The sequence below is a fragment of the Vicugna pacos genome, chromosome 16 (assembly GCF_048564905.1).
Source record: "Vicugna pacos chromosome 16, VicPac4, whole genome shotgun sequence".
NCBI lineage: Eukaryota > Metazoa > Chordata > Mammalia > Artiodactyla > Camelidae > Vicugna > Vicugna pacos.
This window is the reverse complement of record NC_133002.1, coordinates 11,428,123-11,443,420: the sequence shown is the minus strand read 5'-3', so window position 1 is coordinate 11,443,420 and position 15,298 is coordinate 11,428,123. Positions and strand designations below refer to the sequence as shown.

The 15,298-nt window shown below is 43.8% G+C and overlaps 1 protein-coding gene across 3 annotated transcripts in view; it reads right to left on the bottom strand.

Annotated features, from left to right (window-relative positions):
* MYH10 (myosin heavy chain 10) overlaps positions 1-15,298 on the bottom strand; it is a 118,846-nt gene that overhangs the window by 85,874 nt on the left and 17,674 nt on the right. For all 3 annotated transcript variants that reach the window (XM_072940633.1, XM_072940634.1, XM_072940635.1), the window contains exons 3-4: positions 13,631-13,787; positions 4,852-4,879 (exon numbers count right to left, since the gene is read on the bottom strand). In XM_072940633.1, coding sequence (XP_072796734.1) covers positions 4,852-4,879; positions 13,631-13,787 — 185 coding nt within the window. The remainder of the gene's footprint in view (positions 1-4,851; positions 4,880-13,630; positions 13,788-15,298) is intronic.

Here is a 15,298-nt window from a genome sequence, read left to right as displayed (position 1 = left end):
GAGGTCCTGGGTTCAACTCCCAGTACCTTCATTAAAAAAAAAAGTTAAAAGACATTTGTAGATCAGGTTTTAAATAACTGACTTTTTTGAAGACAGCCAATGGAATTGAAAAAAAAAAAAGGGAAAAAAAGTGAACAGACTAGCCTAGAATTAAAATGAAGAGACGTAAGGAATGCAAGGAGTGAGAGCTTGACAGGATCGTGGGTTTTTTTAAAGTTAATAAAACATGTTGAGGACTATTATGGACATTTGAATATGGATTCCATAGGACATGACATTACTGAGCCACTGTCAAGCTTCTCAAGTGTGATAATGGCCTGGTTATGTGGGAACGCCCTTGCTCTTAGGGGACACCGGCTGTGTGTCTAGGGGTAAAGTGTCAGGATGTCTGCAAACAATCTGCAAATGGTAAAAAAAAAAAAAAAAAAAAAAAGTGCTGTGTGTACAGAGAATGGACACATTTAAGTGAAGGGTATAAGAGCATTTAAAGTATCACTCCTTATACATATGTTTATGCATGACTGGGACATTGTGCTGTATACCAGAAATTGACACACTGTGACTGTACTTCAATTAAAAGAAAAAAAGTACCATTTTTTTTTAACTCTTCAGTAAAATACAGCTTTTAAATTTTTTAAAATAAAAACTTGGGGAAATGCATCAGCAAAAGTTAAAAAAAGGAAAAAATGAAGTAAAGAAAATGTGATAAAAATTTAAACATCACTGAAGCTGGGTGATGGGGGTCATATTGGGGGTCACCTACTATCCTACTTTTGTGTAGGTTTGAAGTTTTAAATAAAATGTCTTTATAAAATGGTATTAGAAAGGTTTTACCCTTTGAAAACACATGCAGTGTTCATTTGTATCTATAACTTTCTAATCTGTACTTAAGCCTGTTTCCTTGGGTCCTACTTAATTAAGAGATTCATTCTTTTGTTTGAATTTTTATCCAGTTCCTAAGTATGTTCAGAACAGTGTGCCAAGCTCTCAGGGGACAATTAAAAAGCAATCAAGGTAAAGTCACAGTTCCTACCTTACTGTCTAGCTATTAAGAAAAGATACATATGACCCAAATAAGTAATGTACTACAATATATAAAGGGAAAGGGCCCAATGAAAGGACACTGGTGTGGGCTGGAACTTGCTGTATCTCTGCAAATCAAATTGGGCATATTTCCTCCCTGGAGGGAGGAAGAAGCTGAAAGCTGGAAAGTGGGCCAGGATCCACCAAAATGGGCCAGACTTCAGGGGCTGGGTGGGGCTTGGACAAGATGGGAAGAAACATGAACTAAGGTGACAACTAGAAACGGGTAAAAGAGAGGGAAGAGTCAAAGCAGACTGAGATTTTAAGCCTTGGGCCCTGAAACGCATTGTGTTGATGATGGAAAGAAGGATACTGGGAGATGCATCCTGTTTGTACAGGATAAAGGTTAATGTTCAGGCGTGTTGAGTGTAAACTGGCACGTATTCCCTACTGCACACCTTATGCTCCAGCAACATCAAGTTACCTGTACACCGCCTGGTACCACATCTCACCTGCTGCCCTCTGCACCTGGAACGCTCACCAGACCACCCTTGGCCACCTGCCACACTGATTCTTTAAGAAGCCACAGGGGACTGTGACAAGGATGAGGGTCTAAAACTAATCTGGTTGCGTGGCTGCCCACCTGAGCTAGGCATCCACTAGAGGCCAGTAAGTTTGAGCCAAGGCTGCTGCCTCCCGAGGGCCCAAGTCCCCTCCTCTCTCCATCAGGGCCCAGAGACGACTCCACAGGGATCCTTCAGACTCACATTTGCCCCCAGATCCACTGCCTACAATGCAGTTCCTCTGGTCGCTTTCATTCCTACCCTCTGCTCTCATGTTGCATTTTCTTTCTCCTGACTCCAAACCCCACTATCTTCTGCCCCCTGCCCCCTCTCTTCCTCCATACTCTCTAGGACCCCCATTCCATGGTGTGCAAAGTCACCATGTCCTCAGCCTCCTAACTGAACACTTCCCCCATCTCCCCGGGGCAGCTTTCTCAGGTGAAGACACATCTCACCTCTCCCACACTGCACACCTGCACACGCGTGCACACAAACAAGTCAGGAAGAAAGCCAGAGGCATCCTTCTCACTCTCCTTAATGCTGATTCCAGACCCTCTTATTACAAAAGCCCCACCCCCTCATCCCCGCCCCTCTGAGGTCGCATACAGCAGGAGCAGTGGTTCTGACACTTGGATATATTTTGCCTAGTAAGACCATTAAAAACAAACAAAAACCTCCACTCCTGTTTAAAAAAAGCAAGCACTTTCTAGTCCGAAAAAACTGGGAAGGGTATTATCTTGGAATAAAGGACATTCGTCTAAGTGAAATAATTTAGCTTTATGAAGGGCTTACCGGAGGCCATGGCCCTCACTTCACCCCTGCTGTGTGTCGCTCAGCCCCTCCTGTCCTCGTGTGAATGATACACCCCAAACCCCGGGCCCCCTGACTCCCTGAGGCCCTCAACTCAACCCTCAACCTCCTCCTACCTCTCTTCTCCAGCTGCCCACTCCTGTGGCCACACCGAGGTGTGACCAACTCATCATGTGGCCACGCTGCCTACTCCTGCTCCGACGTGCCAGTATCCCCACAGTGACCGGTTCTATTATAACCTGATCCCTAGTGCTCTGACCCACCTCCTTCCTATCAACCACCCACCCATATCCCATGCTCCAAGTGACAGTTTCTCTTGCCAATGTAGTCAGTTCTCTCACTCCAGTGTCCCCCACCTGCATCCACTTAAAAGAACTGCAACTGTTCGATCTTTTGGTGGATTGGATCTGGTTTCATTCCAACACTCTCATGGGGGACTCACTGTCCCCAGCAGTGGCCCCAGTGCTTCACACCTTGCTCCACCCCCCACTTTGGTCGTGCTTCCCACACTTCCCACCTCCCACACAGCCAGGTGTCTGGCTTAGGAATGGGATATAGCAGAAACTTGGCCAACCCTTACACGTGGGAGCTCTCGCTCCCAATGCTCTTGGAACCCTGCCGCCATGTCAAAACCAGGACTAAGCCGCCGGAGAATTAAAGGGCCTACCAAGGCACCCAGCCAACAGTCAGCCAGCCCCCAGCCACCCCAGCAGCTGACCACAGAGGCAGGAGCAAGCCTCAGGTGAGACGGCTCAGCCTGGCCCAGATCAGCAGAAACGCCCAGCTGAGCCCAATCCAACCGCTGGGAAACCCGTTTTAAGTCATTAAGTGTCAGGGCGGTTTGTTGTTTAGGAGAACCTAATTAATACAACTCAGAGGCTAAACAACGCTGGCAGACAATGTACACAACAAAGCAGACTAGCGTCAGCTATTCCTCCTTCTCCCCTCTTCCTTCTTAGTAAGCACAAAGTGTCTACTTCATAGACGGGAAAGTTCTCAAGTCCCAGGCTGCCGCCTCCCCACCCTGTCACCCCAGAGGAGCCGGATCTCCCCTGCTCCTGTCCAGACATCCAACCCTGTGCCCTCCTAGCCCCTCGGCTCTCACTGCCCTGCCTCTGTCTCCCTCTCCTCAGCATTTAATCTCTCCCACGTTAAAAACACCACCAGTAACAACAAAAACTTCTCTGTTGATTTCTTACTACTATTCAGTTACTACTCTTTTCACATTCTCAAGTTATTTGAAAGTAGGAGGCCTACACTTGGTTTTTTGGAACTTTATAAAATTTTTCCACCCCCACCCCGCCCTGCATCAGTCATGCCTCCACTGCTGGCCGGCTCCGCCCTCCCTCCCCGGCCCCGGGCACGCCGTCCCCCGTGCACGCAGTCCTCCACTGCCTACCTCCCTGCGCTATAACCCCAGGCACGGGTCTCCGTAAATCACCCTCAATCTCAACAGCATGATGTGCTGACCATGCCCTGTTTCTTGAAATGTCCCTCCCCCGCGTCTGTGTCACCACTCCATCCGGCCTCCTCTTGGCCGGCGGCTTGAGCGCTCTATGGCACCTGGTCCTCTTCCTCCCACTCCTGTGATCGCGGCTTCCACCACCACCCAGGCCGCCAGCCAGCTCCGCCTCCGGGCACAGCTCTCCTCACTCCACATCCACGTGGCCAGCGGCCTGGGGACAGCTCCACTCAGATGAGCCACAGGCACCTCCAAGTCAGTGTCCTCAACCAAACTCCCTACCTTCCACTCCGAACTCGTTCCTCCACCTTCCTGCGTCAGGAGACAACTTGAAATCAGCCAACTCCTCCTCCTCCTCTCTGAGCTCCTTTCCTTAAGCAGGTAAATCACCGCTCACCGCGTGCTGGGGAGTCTGTCTCCTTAACTGAACACCATTTAGATTCACCCACTGCTCTAGGCTCATGACCACCTGACCACACCTGCACTGAGGTCACCATCCTCTCTCACGCAGATAACTGAATAGCCGCCTAACTCGTTTTCCAGTTTTAACTCTCCCTCCTGACCCCCTTCCCTCTGCAGCCCACGTGATAAAGCGCAAATCTGACCCCTTCCTGTCCTGCTCTTCCTTTTATTCAAGCCCGACTCTCTTCGCACACGGTACTCAAGGCACATGATAATCAATGCTCACTGGGTAACACTGGGTGATGTGGGCAAATTCCTGAAATATCCAAGTAGGTGAACTCTTGGACAAAGAAACCAGAGATAAAGTTTCACAGGTTGACAATATGAAGTGTGTGAAAAGCTCAGTTTGACAACCAAACAGGAACACCAGATTTAAGTAAGTTATACATCTTAAGTCTTAAAACAAAAACTGCAAGCTTTACATCAAACTCTTAAATTACTACTCCATTTCCCCCTCCCCCATACCAAAAAAAAATTGCTCTACTTTCCAACAGAATCAAATAAAAGTCTGAACATTCAACATTTACTTACGTGCAAAGAATTGACTGGTCCTCACGATCTACAAAACAAAACAAAACAAACAAAAAAAAGAAAGTGACCATTTGCCTGGTTTTTTAAAGTATTTGATATAATAATAAAGTTGCAGTAATATCCTATAAAATATTAGTAACTCTGCTCCTCTCAGAGCAAGTTAACACTTCCCCAACCCTATTATATATTATGTAGTCCTAAATCTGGTCAAGTTCACTCACACACATGCCGGATTCTCCAGGGTAGATAACAATCCAGGTTCAGTCGAGTTTACATGCCTCATCAACCTGGATTCTCAAACCCTGCTGCTCATCAGATTCAACTGGGAAGTTTTATAAAAATGAACTTTCCAGAGCTCCACCTTCCCTAAATCATCTCAGCAGGTGGAGATTGAAAACCCCTGTTTTAGGTTCCCCAGGTGATTCTGATGCGGGGCCGGGAATGGAATGCACTGCCTTTCAAGTAAACCCACAACCAGCAAGGAATCATTATTAATTTGACCTTAACAGAGAAAAAAAAAAAAGTATCAAATGCTGAGTGGAGAAGATTGAAGGAGGATAAAATCTGTATGACGCTGAATCACTGTTGCAAGTCAGAATGTTAAATACACCAAAAATAATGAAAGGCTGTACAATGAAAAAAATCTAACATGATTTTTAAGTGATTAATGATTTAAGTATTCATATTTTGCCGAACTGTTCACGTGAAAAGGTGAAATGCAAACCCACGTGTAGCCCAAGGACAAAACCACCAATGCGGTTGGATGATTTCCAATCACTTACAAGCATCATCATCTCTATTTTACGGATGAGAAATGTTCTTTGAGGAACTTAGTCCTCCAGTCACACGGCTAGAGGGGCAAGGATGCCAGGTGAGAAGCCAGGCCGGTCCACCTCTAGCACCCGTGTTCTCCATACTCCCAGCCAAGAATGTCATTGCCTTCAATGGAACTGAGGTCACGGGGCCCAGCCAGGTAGCATTTTTGTCATTCCCTGTGCTGTGCTTTGCTTTTCCTCTGGTGGATGCCACCAGGTGCCCAGTGAAGATCTCACAGTAGTTCAGGCACAGATGACGTCCATCAGAGAGAGAGAAAGAGTTCACTCACTGTGTCAGACCCTTTCCATAGACTATTACTAAAACATCCATTTGTATACTCTATGTATAAACTGAGTTATACAAAGAGCGTTCCACTGCCCGGCCCCTCGGGTCTAATGCAGTTCCTAATATCTCCTAACCACAGTTTTATCCTTCCTTCTGGCTGCTGCAGGCAACACGCACAGCGCGGAGCTGACGCTGACCCCTTTGCTCACTTTCCCAGGAGCGCGCCACATCCTCTCTTCGCCGCGTTCTCCCTGGAGCCACAACCACTTGGATCATCTCCACCTGTCCTTTCATGCTCAGCTCAGTGGTACCTCCTCTGGGAAGGTACCCAGACCTTCCTCCTCAGGCTCCTCACTGTTTCCTTCTCTAAACCACCTTTCAGAGTTAGACAAACGATGCTACCAACTGCCCGCCCTGCTGGAATGTGCTGCCTGAGATTGGAGACTGTCCGGCTTCTATATTCTCGGAACGGACAGTTAGCCTTAGGCCTACTCTACTGAGAGACCTCCAGCAGGCGGTGCCGGGCCGGGCGCTGGCCAGACAGTGGGAACTGGAATCTTGTGTCCCAGGTCCAGCCCTGCCACAAACCGACCATGCATCACAAATGAGGCATTGATTCCTTGCTGGTCACTGATTCCTCACCTATAAAAACCAGGATTTTACCAAGTTCTTGCTTATTCATTCTAAGTATGAACCCTCACACTCCTAAATTCTCCTGGTCTGAGCAACGTCTATAGAACTCCACCAAATCAAGATCTTAGGGCTTTTCTGAACTAGTTTATACACTAAAGCAATCAAAATATACACAAAAATTAACCAAAATTAAATTGCCTCCTAATTTATTCAGAACAGCTTTCTTCCTGCATCTGGACATGCTGTTATCATTGTCCGGAATTTGAGACCTTCACAACCACAATCTACTCTTCAAATCTGCTCCAGACGTCTCTCCCCCACGCTTCTCACCCCACTCCACCCCAACAAAAAATCAAAATAAAACAGAAGAACTCTCTTCTAGCCAGAGTCACCTGTTCTTGTCATGTCTGTCTGGTTTTCTACAGCTCTGGGCCTCAGTTTCACTATCAGCACAAATAAGGCGTGGGCTCAACAACCTCAAAGATTCTTTCCAAGTCTGCAATTGCACTATTCCTCCCTTCTGCTTCATGGAATCCTCTTACTCCCTTCAAGGACCACCTTAAGCGCCACAGTAGTTTACAATGATCTGTATACCCTAAAAACTTGTAAATGTAACCAGACACAGCTTTAAAGTGACATTTAAGGGAAACAATTTTACTTTCAAAAATGCAGCTAGTCTTCTAAAGAATAAAGACTCGTCTGATGGCTCAGTTATTTCCCAAAGCACCTCTCAAAAAAAACATATGAACTACTCAATAAATCCAAGTCAAATTATATTTTCAATAGTGGAAAAAGGTTTCAAATCACTGACCTCAACTCCTACCTTAAAAAACTAGAAAAGAGCACATTAAACCCAAAGTAAGTAGAAAAAAGGAAACAATAAGGAAAGAAATCAATGAAATGGGAAACAGAAAAGAGAAAAAAAAATTAGTGACCAGATGCCAACTCTTTGAGAAGACTGATGAAATTGCTAAATCTCTAGATAAAATGATTAGAAAAAAGATACAAATTACCAATATCTGGAAGAAGAAAGGGAAAACCACTACAGATCCCAGAAATACCAAAAGGGTAACAGGGAAACACTAGGAAACACTTCATGCCAAGAAGTTTGACAACTAAAATAATGGGACAATGTGTATAAATCTTTTTGGTTTTCGTTTTTTGGGGTAGGTAATTAGGGTTACTTATGTATTTTTAATTAATTTTTTTTCTTCAATGTGGAGCTACCGAGGATTGAACCCAGGACCTTGCGCACGCTAAGCACGCACTCTACCACTGAGCTATATCCTCCCTGGGACAATGTGTTTAAGACATAAACTATTAAAGTTCATTCAAGAAGAAACAATAACCTGAACAGACCTCTATCTATTAAAGAAATTGAACTTGTAGTTAAAAAACATCTCACAAAGAAAACATAGCTTCACTGGTGAATTCTACAAAATATTAAACAAACAAACAAACAAACAAACAAACAAAAGACAATACAGATCACAAAGGAACAGAGAATCCTGACAAATGCAATTCACTGGAGAAAAAAAACTGTCTTCTCAGCAAGTGGTGCCAAGACCAACTGGATGTCCACACATAAAAATAACGAACTACAATCCATATCTTGCACCATGTATGAAAATTAACTCAAAATGGATCACAGAGTGGGTGGGAAAAAATTGCAAATCACTTATCCATTAAGACTTGTAACTAAATTTTAGAACAAAGAATTCCCAAAACTGAATAAGAAAACAAACCACCCAATTTTTTTTAAATGGTCAAGAGATTTGGACACGTTCCCAAAGATACACAGGTGGCATGAGCACATCAAAGAGGCTTAATACCATCAGTCACTAGGGAAATGCCACAATGCAATGCCACTACCCAGTTATTAGAGAGAGTACGATTTAATACAAAAATCGACAATACCAAGTGCCGACAGGATGCAGAACCAGAACTCGCATCCTTTGCTAGTGAAGGTGAAAACGGCACAGCCAGTCTGGAAAAGAGTTTGGTAATTTCTTATAAAGTTAAGCACCCAGCAGTCCTACTCTTGGGTATTAACCCAAATGAAATGAAAACTTACCAAAAACCTGTATACAAATGCTTCTAGGGCCCTGAGGGCCAAGAACTGGAAACTACCTAAGAAAGGCCCTTCAAACAGTTCAGTGAATAAATAAACAGTGGACACGCACCCAGTGGAAGACTACCCAGAACTAAAAATCAGTGAGTGAGCTGCTGACAAAGGATGCTCAAATGCATTCTGCTAGTAACAGAAGCCGCACCGAAAAGGCTAACGTGTGTATGATTACATGAAGTTCTGGAAAAGGCAAAACTATAGTCACAAAGAAAAAAAAAATCAGTGGTTGCCACAGATTAGAGGGAAGGAATGATTACAAGGAGCATGTAGAAATTTGGGCGGAAGACAGAACTGTTCTATATCTTGAGTATAGTTATACAAACATATGCCCTCGATAAAAGTCAAAGAACCATACACTAAAATGGCTGAATTCGATTGTATGCAAATGAGATCTTAATAAAACTACATATATTTAGTTTTCCCATCCAGTAACATGCCATGCCTCTACATTTCTTTAAGACTACAAAAAAGTTTTGCAGGGGGTAGGGTACAGCTCAGTGGTAGGGCGCACGCTTAGCATGCACAAGGTCCTGGGTTTAGAACCTCAGTACAACCATTAAAAAAAAAGTTTTGCAATTTCTCATTCAGGTTACATATATTTTTGTCTATTGCTAACGTTTATTTATTTTTGGTTAAAGCGTAACTACATCTGTAAATTTATCACCCTGTGACATCACTGTTCCATCCCTCACTAACCCTTCTTCTCTGATGTCCGTACCCTTAGTTTTTCTAGCACTTATTACTATGATATTGGTTTTATTTTTGTTGTATCCTCTAACACAGTCCCTAGAAGGGTTTTCCTACATTTTACACCTTCTCAGGGGAAGGAGTGTTACTGTCTCCTACTGTCTGTATTTGCACATTATAAAATTCAATATATAGATTCAAGGCAACTATAATTCATTATTAGACATTCCTTTTCCTGACATAAAATAATGCCCTCTGTCCCTGGTTTTGCTCTGAAGTCTACGTTAAACTTGAGGTGACTTTAATTGGTGCTCTCTTTCCACACACATTTGGCTGAGGGAATGCCAATCACCGTGCTGCTACAGTTCTTCTGCTTTGAGACATTGCTCTTGTAAGTGGCGTACGATTATATTAGGTTCTGTTATTTATGGGGGGACGGGTAAAGAGCTTTATATCTACTGCTGTATTTGATGTTACACATTTTCTGACTTTCTGAAGCCTTCCTTGATGTATAACAAAAGAACAGAGGAATACGGGGTTTAGGACATTGACAGCAGACAGGAGAAATGACAGACTGTGAAATCTAAACCACACAAGGAAGAAAGTGAAGCCGGTACTGATAATACACAGGGGAAGAGCAGAGCCACCAATGGACCGGAGATGGAAATGGCGTCAAAGGACACGGTCGGGAGGCTTACTGCCAGAACTGCCAACAAGGAAGGATTCTGCAACAGAGTTTCTGAAAATTATTTGAAGAAAAGGTAATTTCAGAGGGAAGCAAAGCCTAGGGTGTCAGAGCGTGAGAAGAGAAGATGAAGGATCTGAGAGATCAAGGGGCTGGTTTATCATGAAAAACTAGGAGACACCCCAGGATTACGGCAGGGCCTGAGGCAGAGAGGAAATGTGGCCAGGGCCAGACCCATCACGGAGGGAGACGGGGAACCCAGAAGAGAGCTGCCACAAGCCATGAGGGCAGGCAGAGCAGGTGCAGTGTTCTCAAGGGGTAAAGAGTAATGATGGTCCAGCAGATGCCCTGGGAGAAAGGGCAGGGCCCCATTGCCCAGCGCACAGGATCTGAGTGATGGGGCCATCCTCAGTGAGTGGGCTGAAACCCCATCCTCAGGGGAAAGCCAAGTTTCAGTTGCAGCCCAGAGGAAAATAAAACAGTCTGTCAAGACACTGAATGTGTAGGGAAATCTGCACATCAGAGTGGGAGTTACCGAAGGCAAAATGAAAAGAGAGCATTATGGAAATGAAGACAGGACTGGGAAACCAGAGGAAATGAGGAGCTGTGGATGTCACTCTAAGAGTCCAGGAAGACGGCAGAATCTCAGGTCATAAAGACTCATGTGGCCCAAGCAGGTGGCCCCTGCAACTATTGTTACAGCAAAATTTGCCTTTATATCTGCCTAGGTCAACAGAAGGCTGCGAGCAGTGTTGGCCGCTACTGAGTGGAAGCTGGCTGGGGTGGGAGGCCACGGTGAGCCATGGGGAGCAGAGGAGGAGGAGCACGTGGTGGGGGAGCCTGGGGCAGCAGCAGCCCTAGGTCCTCTCGCGTGATTTCGTCCACTGGGGCGGAGGTCTCCGTGCTCCTGGACTCGGTTTCTAACACATAGGGCTGCAAATGAGCAGTCTGAGCCCAACAACTCCCTCTCCACTGAGAGCATCTAATTTTCCCTGTCCACACCATGCTCTGTAAGACTAGGCATGTGTCTCGGTTCAGTCTTCCTGCCTAATTCTTTTAACTTTCACATGGAAGTTTATTACTGTGGATGAGAACGTGTCACACTGCCTAGGGTTTGAATCCTAGCTCATACCTCTTACTATCTACATTTTCTTGGTCAGGGGAGGAGGGTATAGCTCAAGTGGTAGACTGCTTGCTTGGCATGCAGGAGGTCCTGCATTCAACCCCCACTACCCCCTCCAAGAACAAATAAATAAGCCTACTTACTACACCCCGTCAAAACAAACAAACCAACCAACCAAGACCACCAACTACATTTTCTTGGTCAAGTTACGTAACTTTCTGTGCCTCAGTGAAACAGGGACAGCAGTTCTAGTCACCTTTTAGGACTGTCGTTGTGGATTAAATAACACACAGATAGCACTTAGCCCAGAGCCTGGCTCATAATACTGTTTAACAAATGTTCATTCTAGCATTGATGATGATATTAATCATTCTGCCATATGCTGGTAAGCCCCATCTTCCTCATTCTGTATTCATATATAACCCAGTAACGGGGCAGTAACTATTCTATCAGGCTCAATCCAGCATTCATCCTGCCAAGAGCTTTAGAAAATTCTATTTCTTTCATCAAATGTATTTATTTTTCCTCCTAGTTTCATGTCATCTATAAATTTTATGGGCATGCATCATACAGCTTTAGGTATGTTGATTGGGATGTTGGAAAGGGCACCAACCCCTTGGTGCACACCTGACACCTAGCCAGCCTCGATCACTACTCAGCACCTCAAGCCCAACTTTTCAGCAGACAGCCACGAGGACGTCGCAGAAGGCTATGTGCAATGCCATGCACAAGTCCTCATTCTCTGGTAACACTGTCTCCTGTATTTCCCTTCCTACTTAGCCTAAAGTAATGTGATGAACATTTTCAGGCTGTTTTCAGACTGTTAACAACAGAGTCTAGAATCTTTCCTGGTAGGTACGTTAAGCTCATGAGTGTGGAACCTCTTCCCCTTTTTAAAAATTAGAATTCTATATGTGAGCTCATCCCAGCCTTCTGGGAACTCCCCTTCTACATAATACTTTAAAGACCAAGGGGTCAGTAATCTCAATTGTGAGAATGTATTTATTTAGACCAAGAAATATGGATTCAATTATAGAAGGAGTGTACTTTCGCCAATTTCTTCTCCCATATAAGGCAAAGTTTGCTCATCCATACAAGTGCTTTTCTGCATATAAAGATCATCTTTCTTTACAGAGACAGACTCAGACACAAATAGAAAAGCTGATGATTCTTCTTTCTCCATTGTCTAACAGCAATTTATCATAGTCATGGCCATTTCTTAACTTTCTTTGGCTCTGAACCTAAGGAAAGGTTATTAAATTTAATCTTTTTTTTTAAAAGCCTAAGCTCATTTTGGATTCTGAACCTCTCCTTATGAAACCATGCCACTGTTCTAGTCTTTAAGCTCCTTCTGTTCTGCCTCAGAGGACCTGATATATAATAAGCATCCAAGTGATACCTGAGCAGGAAATGGCTCTTGTACTTGTGAACTCCCTCCCCCTGCCTTAGACCCGGCACCCAGGCAGCCTTTCATGACCTGTGATTTGATGGGTGGATGCAGCATTCTCTGTTTTCCAAAGATCACGGGACTGTTTCAGAAGAACCTCACAGATTTTATTATACCTTATAGAATTTATTTTTTAAAAAATAAAAAGAGAGAGAGGGAGAGTAATTACAGATTTTACATAGTGCTAGGAAGTCCTATGTTTAAACGCAGTCTTGTTGAGCAATAATGTTAAATGCATTCAAAACTGCTACCTCCTGGTTTTTGAAAAAAAAGTCCGTCCCTCCACAAACCACTGTGTATGAAGCCATAATTCAAATGAATGACTCTTTAAATTTTTATTTCATTCTAAATCCAAAAGAAAACAATCAATCAACCAACTTGACACATGCTGATTAATTGTTGTGTCCTTTTTCATGAATGTAAATAAAAAATATTTTTTAAGCTTTCTTTTCCCCAATGACGCATCCACTTTTCCTATTATTCTTCCCGTTGGTTTTTAAAACTAATGCATTTGAGCTTTGATTATACTGGCTTCTGGTGGAGATTAAATGTATATAAAAACTAGATGCTTTCTAACACAAAAATTAACACGAAGTATGTATGAAGCAACAGGCCTAATTACCAGCTGCCTACAGAAAATGGCTATATCCTGCAATAAAACAACCAAGTAAATAATAAAAAATAAAATGGCCATATTGCCCACTCTAATCTTAAGAATTCAAAATTTTTCTACAATAATCATCTTCTATTTTTCTTTTAATCTTTTTTTTCCTTTTTTTAATGGAGGTACTGAGGGTTGAACCCAAGACCTCATGTGTGCTAAGTATGTGTTCTACCACAGAGTTATACCCATCACGTCCTTTTTAATCTTTAAAAAATAAAAAACTTAAAGCCCTCTATAGAAGATTGATATTAAAAAAAACAAATTATATTTAAGAATTTCTGAGTATTTAGTATTCTGACATTTCCAGTTACCTTGAAGCATGCATCTGTAAGCAGATTCAGAGATAGCATAGATGTGAGGAGGCATCTCGTGACGTTTCTTCCCTCTGTACATTTCAATAATGTTCTCAGAGTAAATTGGAAGATTCTTGTAAGGATTTATGACTACACAGAAGAGTCCAGAATAAGTCTAGAATAGACAAAAATAAAATATAGTGTTAAAATCAGAAACAGAAACAACTGTGTATATCAGACAGAATACAATCAGGAGACAAACCACACAGTAATCCTGCGCAATTAATCTATCCCTAAAATTAAATCGAGCCCATAACGGGCAATTCCAAACCACAAGTTGTTCTCCCACAGATAGCTTATTAAGCAGTACTTTCCCAGAGTCAATTCCCTCATCTGTCAAATGCAAATAATAATATATACTTCATGGCTTCACAGAGCCATTGTTTAAACAATATGTCATTTGCTTTTTCATACTCATTCTCTCACGAGTGTCTAAGGTGTGAGAAGTTCATCAAAGTTTCAGATTCCACATTGCAGCTAATCTTTAAGGAAATACGATTTGTCAAGTTTGGGCACAGTATCAAAGAGGAATATCCATAATTATCTTAAAAGATTATTATTAAAGAGTTTTTTCTCTTCTGATTTTTTTGGGGGAAAATACTGTTTTTTTCCATAAAAATAATTTATGACTTGTTATATGTTTATTTTTAAATGAATTGATAAATATTTGAAAATTTTATGTTAATTTCTAAGCACAGTCAATAACTCATGTAAACAAAAGCTCTTTGGGGCCCTCAATAATTCCTAAGAGCCGCCAGTCTAGAAGACACAAACTTTACTGATAAATAGGGTGAATCATTACTCAGAATTAATACTGTGAGCACTTTTGCCTTTTGGGGTTTTTGAATTCACACAGAATGATTTCTGAGAACTAACTCTGGGAGTTATGGGAAAAACAAGAGTGGTCAGGATTGCTGCCAGATGCTCGGGCCTCGCTGGGGCTGAGGACACTAGGAGCGGACCTCTTCCTTCGGGTGATTCGGGGAGACCACATCTAAAGGCAAGAGGACCCCAGAAAAGGGGTCGAGTGGTGACGTTGGGCTCCACGCCTACTCCCCAGGGAGCCCCGAGGGGACTCCAACCTCCGCGGGGGCCAGAAAGGCTGAAACCTTCGGCAGCGGCCACCAGAAGGCGCTCTCGAGCCCACTCTATTCTGAACGCTGAAACGGGGAGAGAGGATGCCCAAAAGTTTCAGTGATCAGAGCCACCTCTAGAGCTGTTCTCCTTTATCTCTGCTCCCCTCCCACTGGAGGCCGAATGGATTTCCGATCTAGATTAGCACTCGGGAAGAGGACAAAGGCAGGGGAGGGCTCCGCCCAGAGCTCACCGATTTGGGCTGTTTGCCTGACTTCTGCACTGACCAGATGGACACCGCCCCTGTTTGCCTGGGGCCGCTGTAATGATGTGCCCTACCTTGCTGACCCGGGGTCTGCAGCCGGGGGACTGTCCAGCATCACATCCCTGAGAACTGGGGCTGGCTCTCAGGCCTCCCACCCTCACAGCCTGGCTCCTTCTACCAACGGAACCTCCTGTCTGAATAGCTCTGCTCTCTCTGACGCCCACGGGACAAAAAGGCAACGAGGGACACAAAAACAGAGATTTGACTAAGGGTGAGAAAACCAAAGA